The following is a 27,933-nucleotide window of genomic DNA, read 5'->3' as shown; positions in this document are numbered from 1 at the left end:
GGCAGGGCAGATGGAGAGGGCGAGCCAGTGCCTGCGGCCCGGGCGTGGGCGGGGGGGCGCAGGAGCAGGTGTCCGCTCGGTGACAGGATTCCCTTTCCCTCGCCTCCACTTCCCTGGTGCTACTCATGCTTCAGCGAGGCAAAAACCCAGCAAATGCTCCAGAAATGCAGCTCGGTCGGTCACCAGGCTCTCCTTTCTCGCCAGACGCGCAAGAGGACGGGGCGCTTCCAAATGCAAATCTCTTGGCTCTGGACCCTTGGCTTGCAGCCGCCGCCTCCCCCGCCTGGCCACCCGGCGTCCCGCCCACCCCGTGGCGGCGGCGGCCCGAGATGGGACCTCGCCCGCGGAGGGGAATGGGCGGAGCGGGCATCCCTCCCCACCTCCCACGTGGGCCCTGCTCTCCGCGGAGAGCCTGGGCGCGCCGCGGCGGCCGCGCCTCCGGGCTGGGCTCGGGTTCCTGGCGCCGCCCCACCCCCGGCCCAGGGAAGGGGACTGCAAGCCGGGGAGGGAGAGTGGGGGTGGGTGAGGGGTGGGGGCCGCGTCCACAGAGTCAGGTGGTGGCGGGAGTTCCCTCGGGCTGGGCCCGGGGAAACGCGCTGCCAGGGGATTGTGTACACGCTCCACTGACACAAGCTTCACGCTGCCGGGCAGCCGCTGATCACGCGTGGCCCCGCGAGCCCATTGGCCGGCGCCTCACACACCTTTGTCGTTGATTGGCCGGCCCCAGGCTCCGCCCCCACCCCCGCCCGCGGCTCGGGGCAGGCGGAGCGGCTACCTGAATGGGGAGGGGGGCAGACGGCGCGGAGCGCAGCGGCGGCGGGAGCGGCGTCGAGTGTCTCCGGGCGCCCGTCTGTGGCCAGGCAGCCAAAGACAGCCTTGCAGCCAGTCAGCTCGTCGCCGGCGGCCGGGCAGCCAACCATGCTCAACTTCGGCGGCGCTTCTCTCCAGCAGGCTACGGTAAGTCACCTGGGGATGCCCCAAGCCCTTCTCTTGCCTCGCTGCGTCCGGGGAGACCCCCGAGCCCCTGACATCAGCCTCGCCTGAGGACAGAGGTTGCAGGGGAGTCGTGGAAGAGGAAGAGGGGCTTCCCGCCTGCAGACTGGGCATTGGTGAGGGCGTGTGTGTAGCGGAGCGGGGGACGGGAGGGGTTTCTGGAGAAGCAGGCTGGGAGCTAGAGACGAAGTGAGAGAGGGTCTCGCTCGAGGTGTAGGAGGGGAAGGGAACAGCTCCGCTGGGAGACTGGAAGCAGGTGAGGGGGGTGGGATGACTGGAGGGGCGGGAAGAGTGAGGAGACTGGGGTGGGGGGGCTGGCTGCCCTGTCAGCGGGACTAGGAGGCGTGGAAGTACCGGAGGGGGGGATAAGGGGGCCACCTTGCACCTGGCGCCGGGGGGAAGAGATGCCTCCGTCTGGATAAGGAACGCGCCCCAGGCTGGGAGGGGGCTGCTCTAGGGCATGTGAGGGGTGGGGAGTCCACCGGAGAGGAGATGGGGACTCCCCATCTCGGGGGGTCTTGAACGGAGGCTTGCAGGACTGGGGCTACCCAGCAGATAGCGGGGGTGCTGTGGGGAGGGGCGCCCGGCGTGGGTGCAAGGGGATGGCACGCGGGCCCGGGGAGTTTACCCCACCCCAGACGTCTGGAGGGGACTCCCTTATCTCCGGAACAGGCAGGCAGGTGGCCTCCTCCAGAGGACGCCTTGGCGGGGGAGGGGACCTCGGAGCCTCCTTGGCGACAGTAGATGGAAGAGATGGGAAGCGGGACCCCAGCATCGGGGTGGGGAAGGTGGGCGGGGGGGAGCCGGGGCTGCGAGACGCGGGGGCAGCGCTCCGAGGCGGGAGCCGCCGGCCGTGGGGCCGCGCGCCTGGAACCGGGCCTGTTGGGGGCTGCACGTCTGGGAACTCGTGGAGATGCTGGGCTCGGCGCGGGGGTGTTGGGGGGGCCAGAGCTGCCGGAAACCGTGGGGACGGGGGGGGCGCCGCGTCTTCGGGGCGAGTCGGGGTGGTCTGAGATCCCGTGGGCGGGAAGCGCCGAGGGCTCGGCCGGGTCCCCGGGGGCTGCGGCCGGAGGAGGGCGGGGGCCGGGTTTCCGCGGGGACCTGGCTCCTCCTCCGGCAGCTGAGGCGGAGGCCGGGGGGTGGGCCGGGAACGGATGCGCCGGGGGAGCTTCTCGTCCCCGAGTGACCCAGCCCGAGCCTCCGCCAGGGCGGGAGCGAGGCCCGGCCCCGCAGTCGGTTCCTAAGGGAACGGTGGGGAGCTGGAAGGGGCGGGCGCGCCGGGAGCCGGGCGCCCGCGGCCCCGCCTCTCCCCGCAGGCCCAGGCGCGCACGGCCGGGCGGTTGGCGGCGGCGCCCGCGGCCCCTCCCCCGGGCCGTCGCGAGGGCGGGGGCCCCGCGGGCTCAGGAAGTAGGTGAAAGGTGACGGCGCGGCAATTCCCAGTTCACGTTTCCTGCGCCGCCCGGAGCAGCCGCTGATCACGCTTTGTTCACATGCCTCTCCCCCCCGCCCTCCTCCGCGCCCCCGCCCTCCGCCGCCCAGCCAATCCCAGCTCGGGCCGCCCGGCTGGCTGGCCAATGACGGGGGCAGGGACGCGGGGACGTGCGAGCGGGCGAGGAATGTTCCCAGTGACTCACCCGCGAGCCTCATTGAGGTTAGGGCGGCCCCATCCTTCTGTCCCCGCCAGCGAGGATCTCCCCCGCCGCCCACCCCCGCCCCTTGTCTGCTTCCCTCCCCCATCCCCCGGCCCACGCCCTCGCCTCCGCCCGCGCTTCCCTTTCCTGCCTCCCTCGCGCCCCACTCCTTTTCCTCTCCCCTCCCGGCTTCTGTTCCTGCCCTTCCCAGCGCATACTCTTTCTCTCCTGCCTAGCCTTTTCTCTTTTTTTTTCCCTTTTGCACTGGCGTCTTGAGGCTTTTACACATACATGCGCTGTCCGTTGCAGCTTACGTAAAAGGCACGCGATTATGCAATTGCATTGTTAGCTATATTTCAAGAGCGGTAATAGCTTCTTAAAGGTTTCTACACGAAGGGTTTTAAAACAAGAGTTGAGAACAATTCCTAGCAGTGTAAAGAATATTTTTCGGTGTTTTTACACAGTCTCTACTTAAACCAAAAAATGGGGTCACGTTAATGGAAAATTGAAGAGATGGAGGGCGGTAACCATTTTAGTACAGTTTAAGCAACTTTAGTATGAAGCATTAATATCTGATGGGAGGAGTTGTTCAAATAAATACAAAGCATGTGCTGTTATTTCTATCATGGAGCAGTTCTTTAAACAGTTAAAATAAGATTCTATTTTGACTATTGCAGATTCCTTACAGTTTTTTTTGCAAATTTTGGTCAAATAATAAATTTTCTGATTTTGTGTGTGTGTGTGTTGTTGGATCAGCTGGTCATAGACTCCTGTTGCAGTTGGCTACTCTGGAAAGAACATAAAATGTTTTTCTTCCAAGCCAAGCAGTTCTCTTTTGAATGACAAGTGCATTGTTACCTTTAACCTTAGGTCCCCTTGATAGTAATAAGTTCCTTGCAAGGTTATCCATGTTCAAGCCTAAATTTGAGAGGAAGAATGGAAAAGATTTTATCACTACTACTATGAGAAGAATTAAGTTTTATTTTGAAAAGCTGTGTAGATTGTAAAAAAAAAAAAAAAAGCACATTGAGTGTCATGTGGATGCCAAACAGTATGCTTATGAGTCTTTTGTATTTATAGGAGGAAAGAATGGAAATGATCTGTGAAAGATCAAAAGAGAGTGTGTATTCCTGGAACAAAACTGCAGAGAAAAGTGACTTTGAAGCTGTAGAAGCACTTATATCGATGAGTTGCAGTTGGAAGTCTGATTTTAAGAAATACATTGAAAACAGACCCGTCACTCCAGTGTCTGATACGTCCGAGGAAGAGAATCTGCTTCCTGGTACACCTGATTTTCATACCACAATCCCAGCATTTGTAAGTATTGTTGTTTCAAAGATGAATGTAAATGATAATGCCTCTTACAGTTTATATCATGACCTGGACCGTTCTTCACGCTGTTGACTGTATTTCTCTTCTCTGTAGTGTTTGACTCCACCTTACAGTCCCTCTGACTTTGAACCTTCTCAAGTGTCAAATCTGATGGCACCAGCGCCACCTACTGGACACTTCAAATCATTGTCAGATACTGCCAAGCCTCACATTGCTGCTGTACCTTTCAAAGAGGAGAAGAACCCTGTACCCGCCCCCAAACTCCCCAAGGCTCAGGCAACCAGTGTGATTCGTCATACAGCTGATGCCCAACTGTGTAACCACCGATCTTGCCCCGTGAAAGCAGCCAGCATCCTCAACTATCAGGACAATTCATTTCGGAAAAGAACCCACCTGAACCCTGAGGCTGCAAGAAAAAATATACCTTGTGCCGCTGTGTCACCAAACAGGTCCAAACGTGAGAGAGACACAGAGGCAGATGTCGAAGAGAAACCGAGCCCCGCTGCACTTTATGACTTTCCCATGCCTTCCTCAGAGACCGTCATTTGCCGACCTCAGCCAGCCCCCGCGTCCCCACAGAAGTCGGTCTTGGTCTCTCCACCCGCAGTGTCCACAGCGGGAGTGCCCCCTGTGCCGGTCATCTGCCAGATGGTTCCCCTCCCTGCGCACAACCCCGTCGTGACGACAGTCGTCCCCAGCACGCCGCCCAGTCAGCCGCCAGCTGTCTGCCCACCTGTCGTATTCATGGGCACTCAGGTGCCCAAGGGCGCCGTCATGTTTGTTGTGCCCCAGCCGGTCGTTCAGAACCCAAAGCCTCCGGTGGTGAGCCCAAATGGCACCAGACTCTCTCCCATTGCCCCAGCCCCCGGGTTTTCCCCTTCCTCAGCGAAAGTCACTCCTCAGATTGACTCATCGAGGATTAGAAGTCACATCTGTAGCCACCCAGGATGCGGCAAGACCTACTTTAAAAGTTCTCATCTGAAGGCCCACATGAGAACGCATACAGGTACCAGCCATTTGTTACTTAGGTCTGAGAAATTTGGGTGATGTTTTTTTGACAGTGATCACGAATGTAAACCAGGGATGTTAAGAGAGAACTGGCCCTATCAGCCAATTCCGTGGGTGGTATTCACCAGTGCGTGGTCTTCTGAAAGATTTCATTAAGGTGTTTTTGGTTTAATTTCTCAAATGATGATTCTTTAAAGAACAAAGTGTCTTTAAGCTTTAAATACAATTGAATACATAAAGGACCATGACTTAATAAATGCATAGTAATAAAGATAGGACCTTTTTTTTGTTTCAGGAGAAAAACCTTTTAGCTGTAGCTGGAAAGGTTGTGAAAGGAGGTTTGCCCGTTCAGATGAACTGTCCAGACACCGACGAACCCACACAGGTGAGAAGAAGTTCGCCTGTCCCATGTGTGACCGGCGGTTCATGAGGAGCGACCATTTGACCAAACACGCCCGTCGCCACCTGTCAGCCAAGAAGCTACCGAACTGGCAGATGGAAGTGAGCAAGTTAAATGACATTACCCTACCTCCAACCCCGGCTCCCACGCAGTAATAGACGGATGGTGAAGAATCAGACTAACTTTAACTTTGGTCACAGCCAGAAGCCAGTGGTGATAGAAAAATGCTTCCACTGCAGGTGTGTGGCGCTCCAGTGTGGGCCGCAAGCAGAAGCCCCACGGCCTGGGGAGAAGGCCCAGCCTGGGTTAGATGGTCAGAAGTGCTGCGGCCACAGGCAGGTCACCGAGTGGCAGGACTTGTTTCTTACCACATAAGAGAGAGAAGAAAGCTTTTATTCAGTATTTTTTGAAGGTTTCAGGTGAGGTCACCCCAACCACCGGTAGCACAGATTTTGAATATGTGTGCACAATTTGTTGTTTTACTTTCACCGTTTATACTTGAGACCAACTTTTCAATGTGATTCTTCGAAAGCACTGGTTTCAAGAGTGTAGAGACTGGAAAACATTACGGTACAGAGATGGAGATGTAAAATTGGTTTTGTATCATCACAAATATTATCCTTTCCTAGAGTTACCTTGTTTACTATTCTTAGTCTTTCCATTCAACTTGTGGACGTAGTTGTTAAATATATCTAGAACTAGCATTTTTCCACTAGTTGCCGATGTTTGAAATTGAGCAACTGTATATTGCTGAAGAGGTCCCAAAGAATTGGAATCCTCATTAATTTAATTGCTTTGAAATGTAGCTTCAATTTTTTCTTGCGTTTTTGTTTTAAAAGTTCAACAAATGACTATTGCTAGGTATTTTATTATGCTTTGAATCTTAGTTGGTTGCAGTTTCTTGTATAGATTTGAAAATTGTATACCAATGTGTTTTCCATAGACTCTAAAATACACTGCACTTTGTTTAGAAAAAAAAATTGAAGATGAAAACATATTGTAAAGAAGGGATATTAAGGATTTTAGATAACTCCTTGAAAAAAGATGGCTGAGGTCATCAGTAAAGTACCCTTATGTTATGAGGATATAACATGTGCTTTATTGAATTAGAAAGTTAGTGACCATTATTCACAAATGGATAAATGTCCTGTTAATTTATAGAAGTTTTTTTGGGGGGAGGGGAGAATGTGGAACAAGATAGGTAGAAAAATAGAACATTCACTTTTGTTAACAGTATTTCTGTTATATTCTGTTGTGTAGTGGATGATATACACAGTGGTAAAACAAAAGTTAATTGTTGAAAATATGTAGTGAAAAATGTCACTATGTCTTTCCATTTAACATTTTTCTCTATATTGGGTATAGATTTCTGCCATCAAAACTTTGGACCCTTGGAAAACAAAAAAGAACTTTTAATTAAAATCCTTGTGATTCACAGTTTGCACAATATTTCTTTTGTTGTACTTTATATCTTGTTTACAATAAAGAATTTCCTTTGGTATATATAATTGGTTGATTGTATTTATTGAAAACTATTTTCATTTTAACCTTGACGTTGATCACTGTGGTGCTAAGATTTACAGTTAATTTCTCTTAAGAACCTCATTCAAAATTGAGGTTTTTGAATGCAAGAGTTTATCTTTCACATGAGTAATCAAATTGGCGAGTATGCAGAGCAAGGACAGGGACGTCCTGATGGTCAAAAGGTTAGGATAGGACTTGGCACTCCTTGCCAAGGGCCTGGGTTGGGGAGCTAAGATCCTGCAAGCCACCTGAGGTGGCCAAACTAATAATGATAAAATCTAATTTAAAAAAAGATATCTACCTATATATTTGTTGATAATATGTGAGCCTCCCTTTTCTAAGAAAGCATTCGTAATTTTTAAACATATTTGTACATTTTGGTGATTTGGGGTTGAAATATAGCCCCAGCTTTCTGTAAAACCTTAAGTGGCACTGAGTTAGAGAACACCACAGTGAGTAATTACAAGTTATGAGACTGCTGTAAAATGAAAAGAAGGCTGACCTATTAAAATAGAGAGTAAATTGCTTACCTCTAGAAGTTTAACTCAGACCATTAAGTGAGAGCTTAAATGCAATAAGCATACCAGCACTTAAGCTGCATGAAAGCTAATACACCTCTGAAGAGATGTGCTCACTAGTCACTCATGAGTACAACTAGGAGACGTAAATGCCACTTGGTGTGTGGTGTGTAATTTTGGAGATTAGTACTTTAATTTGCTCTGAGATCACCTTGTCATGAGACATCATCTTCCGCGGTGTTCAACTTACTGGTTGACCTGGTCCGGCTTGCTGCTGAGTGCCATGGTGAGGGGCAGTGTGCTCACTTGGCACCAACTGTAGGACAGGCATCCTGAGCCCTCCAGGCACCTGCTGGCGCTTTTCCAGGAAACTTACACCAACTAAGCACAGCGCAGCTGCCGGAGGGGGCCTTGCCATTGTGCAGTGTCTTGTGTTGGGACCTGCACCATCCTAATCCCTGAAGTTTCTCAGAGTGGCAGGTCTTCAAAGTGGGAAGAGAGGGAGAGGGCTGAAGTATTCTCTGCCTGGCCCAAAGCCAGTCCGTGGTAATGACAAAGCCAGTGGAACTGGGCCACCCACTGCTATGTTCTGCCCAATCCTAGTTGACACCTGACACTTTTCCTTAGAAATATTGTAAATCAGATTATTTGAATAAAGTATTTGAGTTCAATGTTGAGACAGACTCCGATCTTGATGCAAAAGTTGCCCCCAAACAAGTGCCATTTGTAGCGTGTTATAATAATGTGGTATTAAGAGTAGCTTTGTGCTGTACTTAGTCACTCAGTCGTGCTTGACTCTGTGACCCCATGGGCAGTAGCCCGCCAGGCTCCTCTGTCCATGGGGATTCTCCAGGCAAGAACAGTGGAGTGGGTTGCCATGCCCTCCTCCAGGGGATCTTCCTAATCCAGGGATCGAACCCAGGTCTCCCACATTGTAGGCAGATTCTTTACTGTCTAAGCCATCAGGGAAGACCAGTATAGCTTTCAGTTCAGTTTAGTTCAGTCGCTCAGTTGTGTCCAACTCTTTGCAACCCCATGAACCACAAAACACCAGGCCTTCCTGGCCATCACCAAGTCCCGGAGTTCACCCAAACTCATGTCCATCAAGTCAGTGATGCCATCCAACTATCTCATCCTCTGTAGTCCCCTTCTCCTGCTATCAGTCTTTCCCAGCATCAGGGTCTTTTTCCAATGAGTCAGCTCTTCACGTCAGGTGGCCAAAGTATTGGAGTTTCAGCTTCAACATCAGTCCTTCCAATGAACACCCAGGACTGATCTCCTTTAGGATGGACTGGTTGGAGCTCCTTGCAGTCCAAGGGACTCTCAAGAGTCTCCTCCAACACCATAGTTCAAAAGCATCAATTCTTCGACGCTCAGCTTTCTTTATAGTCCAACTCTCACATCCATACATGACCACTGGAAAAACCACAGCCTTGACTAGACGGACCTTTGTTGGCAAAGTAATGTCTCTGCTTTTTAATATGCTATCTAGGTTGGTCATAACTTTCCTTCTAAGAAGTAAGTGTCTTAATTTCATAGCTGCAATCACCATCTGCAGTGATTTTAGAGCCCCCCAAAATAAAGTCAGCCACTGTTTCTACTGTTTCCCCATCTATTTGCCATGAAGTGATGGGACCGGATACCTTGATCTTACTTTCCTGAATGTTGAGCTTTAAGCCAACTTTTTCACTCTCCTCTTTCCTTTTCATTAAGAGGCTCTTTAGTTCTTCACTTTCTGCCATAAGGGTGGTGTCATCTGCATATCTGAGGTTATTGATATTTCTCCCAACAACCTTGATTCCAGCTTGTGCTTCATCCAGCCCAGCGTTTCTCATGATGTACTCTGCACAGAAGTTAAATAAGCAGGGTGACAATATACAGCCCTGACGAACTCCTTTTCCTATTTCGAACCAGTCTGTTGTTCCATGTCCAGTTCTAACTGTTGCTTCCTGACCTGCATACAGGTTTCTCAAGAGGCAGCTGGTCTGGTATTCCCATCTCTTTCACAATTTTCCACAGTTTATTGTGATCCACAGTCAAAGGCTTTGGCATAGTCAATAAAGCAGAAATAGATGTTTTTCTGGAACTCTCTTGCTTTTTCGATGATCCAGTGGATGTTGGCAATTTGATCTCTGGTTCCTCTGCCTTTTCTAAAACCAGCTTGAACATCAGGAAGTTCACGGTTCATGTATTGCTGAAGCCTGGTTTGGAGAATTTTGAGCATTACTTTGCTAGCATGTGAGATGAGTGCAATTGTGAGGTAGTTTGAGTATTCTTCGGCATTGCCTGTTTTGGGGATTGGAATGAAAACTGACCTTTTCCAGTCCTGTGGCCACTGCTGAGTTTTCCAAATTTGCTGGCATATTGAGTGCAGCACTTTCACAGCATCATCTTTTAGGATTTGAAATAGTTCAACTGGAATTCCACCACCTCTACTAGCTTTGTTCGTAGTGATGCTTTCTAAGGCCCACTTGACTTCACATTCCAGGATGTCTGGCTCTAGGTGAGTGATCACACCAGCGTGATTATCTGGGTCTTGAAGATCTTTTTTGTACAGTTCTTCTGTGTATTCTTGCCACCTCTTCTTAATATCTTCTGCTTCTGTTAGGTCCATACCATTTCTAGTCCTTTATCAAGCCCATCTTTGCATGAGATGTTCCCTTGGTATCTCTAATTTTTCTGAGGAGATCTCTAGTCTTTACCATTCTGTTCTTTTCCTCTATTTCTTTGCACTGATCGCTGAGGAAGGCTTTCTTATCTCTCCTTGCTATTCTTTGGAACTCTGCATTCAAATGGGTATATCTTTCCTTTTCTCCTTTGCTTTGCGCTTCTCTTCCCTTCACAGCTATTTTTAAGGCCTCCCCAGACAGCCATCTTGTCTTTTTGCATTTCTTTTTCTTGGGGATGGTCTTGATCCCTGTGTAGCTTTCGTGTGTCATATTTGGTGTTTCCTGTCTGATTTATATACTGAGTTGAACTATTTGAAATTGCTGGTATTCAAGTCTCTTAACAGTTAATTCTTTTTATTTTTTGAAAAACATGGGTGCGCCGAGTCTTGGTTGCTGCTGGAGGGTTTTTTCTAGTTGTGAGCGGGTGACACTCTGTAGTTGTGCTCTGTAGTTGGACATGACCGAGCCTGCACATGCACACACTGATAATACTATCTTTATTATGTGACTCTACTGTTCCAACTTTGGCCCATATTAGCTCTTTCAATATTCAACCATTTCTGATTGACAAAGATGGAAATTTCATACAGTTCAACCTATCATTTCTCATGGGAGTGAGAGCCGTTTGGTGTTGGTAATTAGACTTTAAAATGTTTTTCTCTACATGCATTGCTACTACCCCATCTAATCCACCCTCTCTCACTTGGATGACTGCAGTGGCCCCTAAGTGTTCTCTCTGCCTCTGGTCTGGTCTTGTCACCATCTCATCTCCTCACCACAGTCTTTTGAAAATGCAAACCTGACCACATCACTTCCTTGTTTAAAAATGCTTCAAACCCTACCCAGTGCTCTCAAGATGAAGTCTAGATTTCCTAACACAGTCTAGAACAGTGCTGTTGGAGAGAAATAGAAAGTGAGCCACCTAGGAAATTTGAAATTTTCTAGTAGCCACATCAGAAAAGTTAAAACAGAAAAAAATAAAATAGTTTTATTTAACCCATAATATTATCACTTCAGCACACAATTAATACAAAACTGTTGAGATACATCTTTTTTTTAAATCCTAATCTTTGAAATCCAGCTTACAGCACCTCTCAACTGGGACTCACCACACCTCAAGTGTCCCGAGCGGACCTAGAGGACCCCTCAGCCTTCAGCCTCTTCCAACCTCCCACTCCAATCCCACCTATTCTTTACATCATGTCCAAGCTCCGATTCATCACATACTCTGCTTTTTCTGCTGGGAATGTTTGCCGGCCCTTTTACCTTGACATTTCTGCTATCATAATAATCGTTACCCTTTACTGAAACTGCTTACTGTTAGTAAAACTCCCCGGGCATAAGGACCCGTGGATCTTGCTCACTGCTGTATCACCAGCATGTACCACGATGCCAGACACACAGCAGGGGCTCACTAAACCCTATCAAATGAAATCAAGAAGTCTATGAGACTTCAGGGAAGGAGGACAATTAGGAAGTTTTTACAATGGCGTGCCTGATGCAGACGAAGATGATGGAAAGACTGCCTTTTAAAATTCTCATTCAATCTTTGCTGGTGCTGAAAGGATTATTCACTACACCTTCCAAACTCTAAAGTATCTCTTGATTGCATTTTTACCAGGCATAGAAGAAATCTGATCAAGGTGAACATATACAAGGACTCACCAAGGCCCTCTGAAACATGTGAGAGTGTCAGTCACTCAGTCAAGTCCCACTCTTTGTGATCCCATGGACTGTAGCCTGCCAGGCTCCTCTGTCCATGGAATTCTCCAGGCGAGAATACTGGAGTGAGTAGCCATTCCTTTCTCCAGGGGATCTTCCCGACCCACGTACTGAACCTAGGTCTCCTGCACTGCAGGCAGATTCTTTACCATCTGAGCCATGAGGGAAGCCTCCGAGGCCCCCTAGTTGTTGTTACCGTTGTTTAGTCGCTCAGTCGTGTCCAACTCTTTGCGACCCCATGGACTGCAGCACACCAGGCCTCCCTGTCCTCACTATCTCCTGGAGTTTGCCCAAGATCGTATCCATCGAGTCAGTGATATCCAACCATCTCATCCTCTGCAGCCCCCTTCTCCTTTTGCCTTCTGTCTTTCCCAGCATCAGGCTCTTCTCCAGTGGCCCTTTATGTGAGTCTAATTCCTCGGCCTGGAATGGCTGGGATGTGTGGCCTCAGCTCAGCCCAGCTTTTTTCCTGGGAGGACATTCAGGATGGGGCAGGGACTTGAATGAGGACTTGCCTCAAGGGCTCCGGACAGTCAGCGACACCCCAGCACTGGGAGAAATGCTGGGAGATGACATCCAGGGACACTTTAAGGGTGGCCTTTCTTCCAGTGATGTCCAGCTGATATATATGTATATATATATATATTTATATTTTCCTGGTGCCTCTGGCTTGTTGTAAGTGGAGGGAATAAAGGTAAACAGGGCCACATAAATGAGGTCTGTTGTTTTAAGCTTCCCCTGCCTCTTGACATCCTAATCCTGACAGAGATTTAGAAATTCCTGGCTCTCTGCTCAATGGACGCCCACACTTCCAGTTTGACCTTGATTGGCCAGCTTGGTAGCTGGATGCCAAAAGGGAGGAATACCCTCAAATATAAGAAAGTGACACCTAATCTTTCTTTGATTTCCTTGGAATGATTTAATATTTTTTAATTCTAAGTTTAGCCACTAGTCAATGGAGGCACTGCTTGGGTTTGGAAAAATCTGTATGGTCTAGGAAGAAAATGAAAAGCTAAGAAATAACATAAAGTGAAGTGTAGGTTGGGGTAAAAGCAGTTTTCTATTTCTGGGATTAGATTATATGGACCTTGAATATCAGTTTCCAAAAGGCACCCTTTTAGTTTGAACAGATAAGTATTGAGTGTTTATTGGGGAATTCCCTGGAGGTCCAGCTAGGTTAGGACTCCACTCTTCCACTATAGGGGGCCCAAATATGATCCTTGGTAGCAAGCCACAGGGTGTGGCCAAAAAAAAAAAAAAAGAGAGAAATCAGCATTGAGTGTTTATTACCCCAGGACAAAGTAAAACACTGGCCTTGGACAGGAAATGTCTCCTGGGACCGTGGAGCCCGTGTGCTCGTGGACGTGTACCATGCTGTCACTTCACTCGTGTCTGACTCTTTGCGACCCCGTGGACTGCAGCCCACCTGGCTCCTCTGTCCGTGGGATTCTCCAGGCAAGAATGCTGGAGTGGGTTGCCCTTCCCTTCTCCAGGGGGTCTTTCCCAGCCAGGGATTGAAGCTGTGGCTCTTCCGTCTCCTGCACTGGCAGACAGGTTCTTTACCAGTAGGGCCCCCTGGGAAGCCCTGCGTGTTGGTATCAGCTCTGAACTGACTGTAACTGTGAGCTAAACAATTTGACTATTTCGTGGCTCCGATTCATTATCTATAAAATGGGGATTATAATGCTTATCTGACCTGCTTGCCAAAGCAGAATTAGATCTGAAAACAGAAAAAGAAGCCAACAGTTGCCAAGTGAACTACTCTAACACCAGTGGTGGGGATTGCATTATGCCACTCAGATCAGTCATTAAGACAGAAAAGGCCCCTAGAGGTTGGGCCGGAAATCTGATGTCGGTTACAAATGGTCATTAATGGGTTCCTGTTAGGGATGGAGGTCAAACTCCAAATGTTCACAAAATCGTTCACAGTTCTGGAGGTTAGAAGTCCAAGATCAACCTGCGGGCAGGGTTGATTTCTTCTGAGGCCCCTCTCCTGTGCTTGTAGAAGGCCCCCTTCTCCTTGGGTCTTCACATGGTCTTCCCTCTGCGTCCTAATCTCCTCTCCTTTCAAGGACATCAGTCCTTAAATTAGAGCCCACTCCAGTGGGTTCACTTTACCTTAATTAGCTCTCTAAAGCACTGGAGAAGGAAATGGCAACCCACTCCCGTGTTCTTCCCTGGAGAATCCCAGGGACAGGGGAGCCTGGTGGGCTGCCATCTATGGGGTCGCACAGAGTCAGACACGACTAAAGCGACTTAGCAGCAGCAGCAGCAGCTCTCTAAAGATCCTATTGCCAAGTACAGTCACCTTCTGAGGTACTGGGGATTAAGACTTGCTGGTTGTGGATATAACCTGACTGCGACGCCTCTTTATATAATATCATTCATGACATCCATTCTATTCTTTGCCAGCTTGGTTCAAAATCATAGTGATTTCCAAACAGAAGGGGAACCTGGGTCCCCATCCCGGCAGTTCATCCAATATTTCAGGCTGTCTGCTTCTCAGACATACGGTAGCACTGAATTTCTCCCTTGTGACTGGGGGGTATCAAGCAGTCAGGTCTGGTCAGTGGATTGGAATGGAAATGACATGCGTCGGTTCTGGTTCAGAGTTATTTGACTGCCAGTGTTTGAACCTCCAGAGCTCTCTTTCCTTCTACTATGGGAACCAGCGATATTCCAGCTAGTCAGCCTTAGCCCTGGAAACAGTATGACGAGGATCAGAGTAAGAACTTAACTTTGTAGTTTGAAGATATTGTGATTTGGGGGATAACCTTGGCTTACCAATACATGCTGACTGATATCATCACTTTTGCCTCCTGAAGCCGCTTTGCTCTAGGTGAATTTATTCACCTCCCTCTCACTTTTGAATATCATGTTAATGGGGAGGACTTTAAAGGACAAAAAGACATGAGACAATTCTTCCCTTTTAACAATGTGTTAGTCGCTCAGTTGTGTCTGACTTTTGCGGCCCCATGGACTGTAGCCCGCCAGGCTCCTCTGTCCATGGGATGCTCCAGGCAAGAATAGTGGGGTGAGTTTCCAGTCCCTTCTCCAAGGGATCTTCCTGGCCCAGGGATCAAACCCAGGTCTCCTGTATTGCAGGCAGATTCCTTACCCTCTGAGCCATCAGGGAAGGAGATGACAATGGGTACCTTATATGTACATAACCTAGAGGGGCTGTGTCCCAGGGCCTGCATCCTGAACAAGGAGGCTTTACTGCTTGGTGGTGTCTTTGTCATCTGTCTGGACAGAGACGCAAACTGCCTCAGCCCTCTCCCTTCAAGTACCACCATCGTCATGGCTGCACTGATGCTGTTGCTGCTAAGTTGCTTCAGTCGTGTCCAGCTGTTAGCGACCCCATGGACTGGAGCCCACCAGGCTCCTCCGTCCATGGGATTTTCCAGGCAAGAGTACTGGAGTGGGGTGCCATTGCCTTCTCCGGGCTACACTGATGGAGACCAAGCAAAGGCGATGAGCCACTGCGATGACGCTGCCTAAGATAAATCAGTAGACTTACTGAAAGTAATTCCTTAATTTTGAGAATTGCAAGTGCTTAATGTGGGTAAACTACCACTTTCACCTTAAGCATCACGTGTGTAGGAGGGAAGAATGACAACAGAGTCCTCTGGGAGGTGCTGAAGGAATCAGGGGAGGGTGGACAGGTACTTAGCAGCTCTAAGGAGTAGGAAAGAAAGGGCATAGGGCTGCCAACTGCTGCCTGCTGCCTATTTTGATGGTGAGGCTATGACAGATGCTCAGTTCAGTTCAGTTCAGTTCAGTCGCTCAGTCGTGTCCGACTCTTTATGACCCCATGACTCGCAGCACGCCAGGCCTCCCTGTCCATCACCATCTCCTGGAGTTCACTCAGAGTCTCGTCCATTGAGTCCGTGATGCCATCCAGCCATCTCATCCTGGGTCGTCCCCTTCTCCTCCTGCCCCCAATCCCTCCCAGCATCAGAGTCTTTTCCAATGAGTCAACTCTTCACATGAGGTGGCCAAATTACTGGAGTTTCAGCTTTAGCATCATTCCTTCCAAAGAAATCCCGGGGCTGATCTCCTTCAGAATGGACTGGTTGGATCTCCTTGCAGTCCAAGGGACTCTCAAGAGTCTTCTCCAACACCACAGTTCAAAAACATCAATTCTTCGGCGCCCAGCCTTCTTCACAGTCCAATCTCACATCCATACTTGACTACTGGAAAAACCATAGCCTTGACTAGATGGACCTTAGTCGGCAAAGTAATGTCTCTGCTTTTGAATATGCTATCTAGGTTGCTCATAACTTTTCTTCCAAGGAGTAAGCGTCTTTTAATTTCATGGCTGCAATCACCATCTGCAGTGATTTTGGAGCCCAAAAAAATAAAGTCTGACACTGTTTCCACTCTTTCCCCATCTATTTCCCATGGAGTGATGGGACTGGATGCCAATGTTGAGCTTTAAGCCAACTTTTTCACTCTCTTCTTTCACTTTCATCAAGAGGCTCTTTAGTTCCTCTTCACTTTCTGCCATAAGGGTGGTGTCATCTGCATATCTGAGTTTATTGATATTTCTCCCGGCAATCTTGATTCCAGCTTGTGCTTCTTCCAGTCCAGCGTTTCTCATGATGTACTCTGCATATAAGTTAAATAAGCAGGGTGACAATATACAGCCTTGACGTACTCCTTTTCCCTATTTGGAACCAGTCTGTTGTTCCATGTCCAGTTCTAACTGTTGCTTCCTGACCTGCATACAGATTTCTCAAGAGGCAGGTCAGGTGGTCTGGTATTCCCATCTCTTTCAGAATTTTCCACAGTTTCTTGTGATCCACACAGTCAAAGGCTTTGGCATAGTCAATAAAGCAGGAATAGATGTTTTTCTGGAACTCTCTTGCTTTTTCGATGATCCAGCAGATGTTGGCAATTTGATCTCTGGTTCCTCTGCCTTTTCTAAAACCAGCTTGACCATCTGGAAGTTCACGGTTCACGTATTGCTGAAGCCTGGCTTGGAGAATTTTGAGTATTACTTTACTAGCATGTGAGATGAGTGCAATTGTGCGATAATTTGAGCATTGTTTGGCATTGCCTGTTTTTGGGATTGGAATGAAAACTGACCTTTTCCAGTCCTGTGGCCACTGCTGAGTTTTCCAGATTTGCTGGCATATTGAGTGCAGCACTTTCACAGCATCATGTTTCAGGATTTGAAACAGCTCAACTGGAATTCCATCACCTCCACTAACTTTGTTCATAGTGATGCTTTCTAAGGCCCACTTGACTTCACATTCCAAGATGTCTGGCTCTTAAATCTATTTCTCACTTCCACTGTATAATCATAAGGGATTTGATTGAGGTCACAGATTGTGGTCCACTGGAGAAGGGAATGGCAAACCACTTCAGTATTCTTGCCTTGAGAACCCAATGAACAGTAGAAAAAGGCAAAATGATAGGATACTGAAAGAGGTACTCCCCTGGTCAGTAGGTGCCCAATATGCTACTGGAGGTCAGTGGAGAAATAACTCCAGAAAAGAATGAAGGGATGGAGCCAAAGCAAAAACAGTACCCAGCTGTGGATATGACTGGTGATAGAAGCAAGGTCTGATGCTTAAAGAGCAATATTGCATAGGAACCTGGAATGTCAGGTCCATGAATCAAGGCAAATTGGAAGTAGTCAAACAGGAGATGGCAAGAGTGAACGTCGACATTCTAGGAATCAGTGAACTAAAATGGACTGGAATGGGTGAATTTAACTCAGATGACCATTATATCTACTACTGCGGGAGAGAATCCCTCAGAAGAAAGGGAGTAGCCATTATGGTCAATAGAAGAGTCCGAAATGCAGTACTTGGATGCAACCTCAAAAATGACAGAATGATCTCTGTTTGTTTCCAAGGCAAACCATTCAATATCACAGTAATCCAAGTCTATGCCCCAACCAGTAACGCTGAAGAAGCTGAAGTTGAATGGTTCTATGAAGACCTACAAGACCTTTTAGAACCAGCACCCAAAAAAGATGTCCTTTTCATTATAGGGGACTGGAATGCAAAAGTAGGAAGTCAAGAAATACCTGGAGTAACAGGCACATTTGGCCTTGGAATATGGAATGAAGCAGGCCAAAAGCTAATACAGTTTTGCCAAGAAAATGCACTGGTCATAGCAAACACCCTCTTCCAACAACACAAGAGAAGACTCTACACATGGATGTCACCAGATGGCCAACACCAAAATCAGATTGATTATATTCTCTGCAGCCAAAGATGGAGAAGCTCTATACAGTCAACAAAAACAAGACCAGGAGCTGACTGTGGCTTAGATCATGAACTCCTTATTACCAAATTCAGACTGAAATTGAAGAAAACAGGGAAAACCATACCATACCATACCATTCAGGTATGACCTCAATCAAATCACAGATGCTCAAAGGGTAAAATGTTGATCTTTATTTTCAGAAGGCAGGGTGGTGTGGAGGCTACAAGCATCAGCTCTGGACTGTTGCTTTTCGAATCCTAGTTCCACCATATACTGGCCACATGACTTAAAGCAAGTTAGGGTTAAGCATGGGGATGAAATGAACTGGCACATATAAAGCACTAGGGAGTCTTCCCAGGTGGCTCAGATGGTAAAGAATCTGCCCACAGTACAGGAAACCTGGGTTTGATCCCTGATCTATGAAGATTCCCTGTAGAAGGAAATGACCACCCACTCCAGTCTTCTTTCCTGGAGAAATCCATGGACAGAGGAGCCTGGCGGGCTACAGTCCACGGGGTCACAAAGAGTCAGACGTGACTGAGTGACTAACACACATAGGAATGCCTGGTGCATCGTGAACATTTGAGTGTTTATGAGAGTGGTGATGTTTGCGTTGCAGATGCCCCAGCCAAAAGGATCTTGTCTGGGTATAATGTTGATTTATTTAGGAATGCCGCCTTAAGGGACCAAAAAGGGGTTCTGATGAAAGGTGTCACAGGCAGTTTTTGGAATGACACCTATGTTCTGTGACCTTGCCAAGGTTCGACAAGATAGCCGAGTGCTTGACTGTCCCAAATGATGAGTTAAATCTGGCTGGTTTCTTCTCCCCAGACCTCTGGCTTGGGTGAAGAGGTCTTGGATCTTTTTTTTTTTTTTTTTTCTGAACATGAATGTTTGAGGATTGTCTGTGTTTGTGTTCAGGCTTTCTTTGGCAGCTGTGAAGTAAATCCTTTTCAACGAGTGTCAGCGTGGCTGTGCTCAAACCACCCTGTGTCTCTTGGCCAGTGTTGCAGGCGCCCTGGGTGGCCTCCACAGTAGCCGCTAGTCACTGCAGGAGACGTGGTGCAAGAACTTGGCCCTGGCCCTGGATCCTCTCTTCTGGTTTGGCTGGTTTAACCCTGAATCTGCCCAGTGGCCATGTGTGGGATGAGGTTAACAGGGAGGAATTGCTTCAGGTCAGGCTGGTCCTAGGAGACTCAGCCTTGTCCCTGGCTAACCTACCAGAGGGATCCCAGGTCAACTGGAAGATCAAGGTGAGCCTTATGGTACCAATTCCTCTCTCCTCTGCTTGGAGAAGTTACAAACAAGCTATTGGGATTTGGAGTTCAAATCACGGCTTCCCCACCACCCCCTGCTTACCAAAACTCTTGGGCATATTGTTTAACTTCTCTGAGTCAGAATTTTCTCACATGCAAAGGGAGCATGATGTTCACTTTTACCTCAGACCACAATACTGAAGCCTGAGCACTCTAGAACCCACGCACCCCAAGAGAAGCCACTGCTTCACGGTGGGTGAGAAGCTCCAGCAACACAACTAGAGAACGCTCGCGTGCAGCAGTGAAGCCCCAGTGCAGCCATATTTAATTAATTTTTTAAAAAAATATCTAAACAAATTCCTTAAAAAAAAGAAAATGAGTGAAGAGAGCCTCTAAAATGATTGACTTTGGCTCAGACGGTAAAGCATCTGCCTTACAATGCAGGAGACTGGGGTTCAATCCCTGGGTTGGGAAGATCTCCTGGAGAAGGAAATGGCAACTGCCTCCAGTATTCTTGCCTGGAAAATCCCATGGATGAAGGAGTCTAGTAAGCTACTGTCCATGGGGTCACAAAGAGTTGGACATGACTGAGCGACTTTGTTTTCTTTCTTTCAGGCTTTCCCCAACCTTGAAAGAAGCCTGATGGATTTAACTTGATTAATCAAACGTGGCCTCCTGGCCTGCTCAGTGTCCTGGAGTGGTTGGTAGCAGTGGTTTCAGGTGAGATCTGTTACAGGCTCTCCTGCCCCAGGCTTCTGACTCCAGCCCCGTGTCTCCCCTCCCAGGGGAGGCTCTGGTGGCCGTTTGAACCCCTGTCCTCCGTGTTTGTTTCCTGGAAAGGGGCTCATCAAAAATCCCCTTCTCCTGTTGACCTGGAGGAAAGACCCCGAAGACCCGTCCCCCTGAGGACGGTACTGCCTCGGGAGCGGAAGTGGAGCTGTGGACGCGGCCGGCCGACACGCTGTCTGAAGGCCGAGGAGGTCAGAGGGCGGAGGGGGTCCGCTGGGGCAACCACACAGGCAGGAGCAGGCCTGCAGAGAAGGCGGCGGAAGGCCGGGGAAGGTAATGGGGCCGGGCCTGCGCCTCCGCCCCGGCAGGAGTTGGAATTTGAGGAGCTCTATCTAGGTTTCTGTCCGGGATCCTGGGCCCGTTCTTTCTTTTTCTTTTTTTAATGTTTGTAGCAGTTTCTGGTGAATTTTTGTCCCCATTTGGCCCATTCTTTTTTTTTTTTCTTTTAATGGTCTAGCGGTTTCTTTTTCTTTTATTTTCTTTTTTGGCTATGCTAGGTCTTTGACGCTGCACTTGGGCTTTCTCTAGTGGCGAGTGGGAGCTACTCTTCGTTGCGGCGCCTGGCCTTCTCATCGTGGTGGCCTCTTTTACGGCGGAGCCCCGGCTCTAAGTGCTCCGGCTTCAGCAGTTGCAGCGTGAGCTCTAGCGCGAGGGCTCAGTAGTTGGGGTGCAGGGGCTTAGCTGCCCTGTGGCATGTGGCATCTTCCTGGACCAGGGATCGAACCTGGTCCCCTGCATTGCCCAGCAGACTCTTAACTACTACTGGGCCACCAGGGAAGCCCCCGCCCCATTCTGACCCGTCCTCTAGTTGGACCAGGAGCAGCGTGGACGCCGCCTGTGCTTTAGACACTCACCTGGAGACCCGTCCTTTCCATTATGCTCTCTGAGGTATCTCTGCCCTCCCGCCCAGCCCCTCTCTTTCCTGATGGCCCATTGGCCTACGTATCTCAGCTCCCAGCCAAATCCGGTCCTGACCTGTTGTCACATTGACCCAAAGCCAACTGTCACCTCCTCTGAGAACTCTCACCTCCCTGGACAGGGACGGTGTCTGATGCTGTGGTGGTCCCACACCCGGGGCAGAGCTTTGCGTGGGGCCAGTAGGGATGGACTCAACCCACCGGGGTACCCAGGACTCCCCTCGACTTCCCTGCCTGAGCTGGGGGGATTTATTACTGGCACAAAATGACCCTCCAGAACATCTCTGGACCACAGGCTTCCAAGAACATTCTCAGGCCAGACAAGAGAAAGAAGGGAAGGAAGTGAAATAAATTTAGGGGGGGGGTGGAGGGACCTACACCTGGATTCCAGGGAAATGTCACGGGGCTGAAACCTCCTCCACAGTTGCAGGTAGGCAGAGCCTCCTGTGACAGGGCCCCGGCGGCCTCCCTGCCCACAGGCGGGTGCCCACACTCGGGGAACACAAACTAAGGATGACGTGGCCTTATCTGTGTGGTTGTGGTAACCTTTTTCCAACATTAGGCAGGCACTTCCAATCCTTACCTGTGAGCTCTGTCTTCACTGGCTGATTCAGGCATCCATTCTGCTGTCTGGGGAGCCCATGGGCAATCAGCCATCCACATAATGTCCCGGCTTTTAGGACTGGATGTTGGGGGCGGGGGTGCGGAGGGGGCAGACATGCGTGTGTAAGACAGAGACTGAACCGTGTTACAGGGTGAGCATTAATACTGCATTTCACTTTCATTCAGCTACACAAAATGTTTATGGTGGTCTTACTTTGTGCGGGTCCTACTCCCAGGGTAAATATTCTAAAACGCAGATCTTAAAACCCAGCATTGAGAGTCACCCCACTATCCACAGGTTAAGGCCCAGATTTCTGATGGTGTCCAGGGCATCTCACCATCTGACCTTGGCCTCCCGTTCCAGAATCACCCACTACCGCCGCTCCCACAATTTGCAGATGCCCAGGGGCAGAGTGTCCACCGAGCGCATTGCTGCCTCCAAGGAGCTCAGTGCTGGCATGGGCAGGGGCCCCATCCTCTTCCATGGACCAGATCTACCTGGCCAGATAGAGAGAGCCACTTACGCCCTGCGTGGTGTGTGTGATACTCTGGCCCCAGGCTCAGCCTCCCTGGCTTCAGGCTTCCCCTCCTTCCCTCCGGGCCAGCCTGCGGCTGCTTTCCCCACCCAGGCCCCCAGCAAGCTCAGGTCTCCTCCTGGAAGGGGATCCACACACTGGGGGTGTCCACACAGGAGGGCAGAAATGGGGAGCCTGCCCTGGGCTCACACCTCCTTCCTGCTCCAGGCCTCTGCTAGTTGGCAGAAGAGCCAGTGCTTACGGGGGCAGCCACGAGGTGCTGGCAGAGGGCAGGCCGTGCCCCGGCCCCCAGTTCTGTTTTGTTCTTTGGAGGGAGAGGGTCTGGTTCTCAGCCTCCCAGTTCTGACAACAGGACTTTTCTGTGTGTTCAGCGACAGAGCTAGAATTACAAATTCCACAAGACTGCTGTGCAAACTGCCACGTCCATTTATTGCTGTATGGTGGGGGGTGCTGGGGATATCAGCTGAGATAAATGCAGAAAACAGAAGCTAATGCGGCTCCTGCCCTGTGGCCACTCCTGCTTCTACTGAGCAGTGACTCAGGAATCCAGGCTCATTCCTTCCAGGCTCCCTGGGCCCCAGCAAGATGACCCAGAGATCATCTCCAGGCCAGCCTGCCCGACGGGGAAAGAGCAGGGAAGGTTGTTGTATGGAGGAGGAGATTGAGCGCTGCTGTAACAAATGGCCAGGACCTGGGTAGCTTAAAAGAATAATAGTGGATTCTCTTACAGTGCTGGAGACCTGAAGTCCAAAGTCAAGGTGTCAGCGGAGTTGATTCCTCTGGAGGCTCTGAGGGAAGACATTTTCCAGGCCCCTCTCCTAGCTTCGGGGCAGGTTGTGTGTCTGCTGACCCTTAGCATTCCTGACTTACAGAGCATCACTTCCGTCTCTGCCTGTGTGTCTGTCTCTGCCCTCGCCCCTGCGTGTCTGTCTGTCTTCTCCTTTGGTGTTTTACAAGGATACCTGTTGTTAGACACAGTTCAGTTCAGTTGCTCAGTCGTGTCCAACTCTTTGTGACCCCATGAATCACAGCATGCCAGGCCTCCCTGTCCATCACCAACTCCCGGAATTCACTCAGACTCACGTCCATTGAGTCAGTGTTGCCATCCAGCCATCTCATCCTCTGTCATCCCCTTCTCCTGCCCCCAATCCCTCCCAGCATCAGGGTCTTTTCCAATGAGTCAACTCTTTGCATGAGGTGGCCAAAGTACTGGAGTTTCAGTCTTAGCATCATTCCTTCCAAAGAAATCCCGGGGCTGATCTCCTTCAGAATGGACTGGTTGGATCTCCTTGTAGTCCAAGGGACTCTCAAGAAGTCTTCTCCAACACCACAGTTCAAAAGCATCAATTCTTCGGCGCTCATCCTTCTTCACAGTCCAACTCTCACATCCATACATGACTACTGGAAAAAACATAGCCTTGACTAGACGGACCTTAGTTGGCAAAGTAATGTCTCTGCTTTTGAATATGGTATCTAGGTTGGTCATAAATTTTCTTCCAAGGAGTAAGCGTCTTTTAATTTCATGGCTGCAGTCACCATCTGCAGTGATTTTGGAGCCCCCCAAAATAAAATCTGACACTGTTTCCACCGTTTCCCCATCTATTTCCCATGAAGTGATGGGACCAGATGCCACGATCTTTGTTTTCTGAATGTTGAGCTTTAAGCCAACTTTTTCACTCTCCTCTTTTACTTTCATCAAGAGGCTCTTTAGTTCCTCTTCACTTTCTGCCATAAGGGTGGTGTCATCTGCATATCTGAGGTTATTGATATTTCTCCCGGCAATCTTGATTCCAGCTTGTGCTTCTTCCAGTCCAGCGTTTCTCATGATGTACTCTGCATATAAGTTAAATAAGCAGGGTGACAATATACAGCCTTGACGTACTCCTTTTCCTATTTGGAACCAGTCTGTTGTTCCATGTCCAGTTCTAACTGTTGCTTCCTGGCCTGCATACAGGTTTCCTAAGAGGCAGGTCAGGTGGTCTGGTATTCCCATCTCTTTCAGAATTTTCCACAGTTTATTGTGATCCACACAGTCAAAGGCTTTGGCATAGTCAATAAAGCAGAAATAGATGTTTTTCTGGAACTCTCTTGCTTTTTCGATGATCCAGCGGATGTTGGCAATTTGATCTCTGGTTCCTCTGCCTTAGACCCAGGACCCACCCTAATCCAGGAGGATCTCATCTCAAGATCCTTGCCTTAATTACATCTGAAAAGACCTTTCTTCCAAATAAGGTCACTGTGATGTAAGAAACATATATTTAGTCTCTGCCCTCAGGTCCTGACACAGAGCTCCTAAAATCCTAAAATCTGAGTGATAAATATGCTAGGACATCTTTTGTTTTTGATGTCTGGGACTTCCCTGGTGGTCCAGTGGCTAAGACTACAGGCTCCCATTGCTGGGGGCCTGGGTTCGATCCCTGCAGGGAAATAGATCCCACATGCTGCAACTAACAGCTGGCACAGCCAAACAGATAAATAAATATTAATTTTTTTTTAATCTCTGCCCGCATTTCCTGACCCAGAGCTCCTGAATCTCTCGGGATTCCCTGGGTTACAGGAGCATTGTTTGTTCTAATGAGGTGACTCTTGGTGGGCTTCTGGATGGCTTCAGGATGGGGGCTGGGCACCAGATAGACGGAGTCCGGATTAGAAGCTTGGAGTGTTCAGCTCCGCCCCCCACGCCCACCCCATTCTTCTGGGGAAGGGAGAGGGACTAGAAATGAGTTCATGATGGGCCACACCCACATGATGACGTCGCCACGCCTGCGTGTGCAGTCACTTCAGTCGTGTCTGGCTCTTGTGGCCCCTGAACTGCAGCCCGCCGGGCTCCTCTGTCCATGGGGTTCTCCAGGCAAGAACACTGGAGTGGGTTGCCATGCCCTCCTCTAGGGGATCATCCCAAACAAGAGACTGAGCCTGGGTCTCCTGAACTGTAGGCAGATTCTTTGCCACTGAGCCACCAGGAAAGCCCCAAATCTCCATAATAATCCATAATCTATGAGGTTTTGAGAGATTCAGGTTGGTGAACACACCCATGTGCTAGAAGGGTGGTCACTTCAACTCCATGGGAACAAAAGCTCCTGCACTTGGAACCTTCCAGACCTCGCCCTACGCACCTCTTCACTTGGCTGTTGTTCACTTGTATCCTTCACTGTATCCTTTCAGTAAACCAGTAAACACAATAAAGTTTGGTGAGCAGTTCTCACAAATTCTCAAACCTGAGGAGCAGGTCGTGGAAACTCCCAGTTTACAGCTGATTCATCAGCAGTACAGGTGACAACCTGGAACTTTCGATTGGAGTCTGAAGTGGGGGCTGAGCCCTTGAGCTATGGGGTCTCTGATAATTCCAGGTAGTTAGAATCAGAGTTGAGTTAACTTAGAGGACACCCAGGTGGTGTCCCCGGAGAGCTAGAGAACTGATTGGTGTGGGAACCACCACCCCACACACATTTGGTGTCAAAAGCATCCTGTGGGCATAGAAACAGGGTTTCTTTTAATGACATTCTGAGCTTGTGGGTGGACATGAATCCTGGGAGACACTGCCTCCCACTACAGGGATGTAGCTGGATATGACGCACCTGTAGTGGCAACTTTCCATTGGCCAGAAAGTAGTCGCACGGCTTTACTACAAGAGATGCTGAAAAACGTCTTCTAGTCGTGCCCAGGATGAGCAGGAAACTGGTTTGAGGAACAGCTAACAGTTTCTGCCACATGGGGAGGTGGGAGGGGGGAGAAGATTCCTTGTCCAGGACCAGGAAGCTCAGGCTTCCAGAGAAAAATGACCCTCCCTTAGGCAGAACCAGATATATACTTACTAATCTCTCCAGATCCAACCATGCCCCTCCCCCTTGGCCTTGCAAGTCCAATTTCTCGTTCCAGAACTTGCCAAGAATCCAGTCTGTAGAGATGGTCCCTAGGGGCGCCAGTTAAGAAGTGTTGCCCCCGACTCCCGCAAGGGTTCCAGAGATGGAGGGAGGAAGGTTACATGGAGTAGCGGGGTCGGGTAGGGAGGAGCAGGTGCCCTAGAGACTTTGAGAGAGACAGCCCCACCACTGGCCCCTGCGAGTGACCCTCAATGCCCTAAGATTTCAGTGCCTTACGGGAGGAGATGCGTCTGCTTCCTTACTCCTGTCTTCAAAACTATGCAAATCCAACTCTTCATCTTCTTGCTGCTTTGCCAAGATTTTTTTTTTAAGTATTGTTCTTGGCTCCCTTGGTTTTCAGTTCCCTAAACGGCAGTTTAGAGCTGTTCAAGCTATTTAAAAGTGTTCTCTTTAAACTGGGACTAAACCCTACTCTTTGGGAAAAACTATCACTTCAGAGAGAGATTCTTTTCTCCCCATTCCTTTCTTCTACTGCCCTCTGAAGGATCCCTGTTCTCCAAGACGCTTGTGTTTTATTTTTTGCTTTCTGTCACAGCAACCTTCCCTTTGAACCACTCTTCTGCAGAAAAACCTTTCCTAGAACAAAAATGTTTCACACCCATGCCACTATTTTGTAGTGAGTATACACGGGTTAAATGGCATAGCAATTCCCCCAAGAGCCAGAAGCAAGCAACAACTTTATTTATTTAGAGTGGATGCCCTTCAGGTTTAGGAACGTGCCCCATTTTGTGATCCAGCAGATAAGATAGAACCCTGGGTGGCTGTGGCTGTTATCAGATGACTTCTGAGGTTTTCACTTCCATTGCTGATCTGCTGCTTCTAGGATCAATTCATTTTATTGCCTGTCCATTTTTAAAGAAAGACTGACAAGACCACTCTAATAGATCAGGGGTCTGAGCTCAGAGTGGGTCAAAGGCACTCACAGGTGGGGAGGGGGATAAAAATAGGAGGAGGGTTGGCAAGTACAGCCAGGACACCCGCGTTCAGGGTGCACCCTAACGAAGGCCAGCCTCTCCTCATTCGTCTCTGGAGGAGAGTCATGATGGTTTCACAGGCTCAGACTCCAACCACGCGCAAAACAGGTGATTTCCCCTGAGCATTCCATGAAAGGAAGTTCCTTCCATAGTCGGAGAGGCTGTTGAATCCTGGGCTGTTCTGAATGGTCTGATGAGAAGAGCTGGTCTAGAATGGGGCCAAAGGTTTGCTCGCTCACATGTGACCCTGTGAAAATGCTCATGGACATCAAATCTACATTGTTGGACTCCCCTGGTGGTGAAGAATCTGCCTGCTAGACAGACGTGTGGACACGGGGGGAAGGGGGGAAGGAGAGGATGGGACGAATGGGTGGGATGGGGGGGAGGTGGGAGGGAGATTCAAGAGGGAGGGGGTATATGTACACCTACACCTGATTCATGTTGCTGTATGGCAGAAACCAACACAATATTTCAAGTAATTATCTTTCAATGTAAAATTAATAAAAAAAATTTTTAAGTAAAATGTGAAGTTAATACAAAGTATAAAAGAAAAGAATCCACCTGCCAGTGCAGGGAACGCGCGTTTGATTCCTGGTCCAGTAGGACCCCACATGCCTCGGGACAGTGAAGCTCACGTGCCGCAACCCCTGAGCCTGCGCCCTGGAGTCTGTGCGCCACAGCAAGGGAAGCCACCGCAGGGAGAGGCCAGCGCGCTGTAACGAAAAGCAGGCCCCACTCACCGAAGCGAGAGAAAACCTCGAGCAGCACGGCCAGAAAGACAAAAAAGAAACGGGTTAATGGTGAAGTCTTTATTCTCGTCTGCATGTGAATCTTTCAGAAACCACCTGAGAAGCTGTTTATATGGTTTGCCCCTGGACCTTCATGGCTACCTTTAGTCACACTAAGAAAGGATTTTTCCATTTGCAGGCAAACATGTTGGAGGCAAGTTTTTAAT

The 27,933-nt window shown here is 49.2% G+C and overlaps 1 protein-coding gene across 1 annotated transcript; it reads left to right on the top strand.

Moving 5' to 3' along the window:
- KLF10 (Kruppel like factor 10) lies at window positions 513-6,867 on the top strand. Its single transcript, XM_018058329.1, has 4 exons — window positions 513-957; window positions 3,705-3,941; window positions 4,050-4,962; window positions 5,260-6,867. The coding sequence occupies exons 1-4, from the start codon at window positions 919-921 to the stop codon at window positions 5,517-5,519; spliced, it is 1,449 nt and encodes a 482-aa protein (XP_017913818.1). The 5' UTR covers window positions 513-918; the 3' UTR covers window positions 5,520-6,867.

Source organism: Capra hircus, chromosome 14, assembly GCF_001704415.2.
Source record: "Capra hircus breed San Clemente chromosome 14, ASM170441v1, whole genome shotgun sequence".
In the NCBI taxonomy this organism is placed as follows: Eukaryota; Metazoa; Chordata; class Mammalia; order Artiodactyla; family Bovidae; genus Capra; species Capra hircus.
The sequence above is the reverse complement of the archived record's forward strand: the minus strand, read 5'-3'. Positions and strand labels throughout refer to the sequence as shown.

Bases quoted from the DNA above. Each gene is read 5' to 3' on its own strand.
- KLF10 (XM_018058329.1), top strand. From the start codon at position 919: ATGCTCAACTTCGGCGGCGCTTCTCTCCAGCAGGCTACG. The intron at 958-3,704 runs GTAAGTCACCTG...TTGTATTTATAG, and splicing joins CTTCTCTCCAGCAGGCTACG to GAGGAAAGAATGGAAATGAT. The intron at 4,963-5,259 runs GTACCAGCCATT...TTTTTGTTTCAG, and splicing joins CCACATGAGAACGCATACAG to GAGAAAAACCTTTTAGCTGT.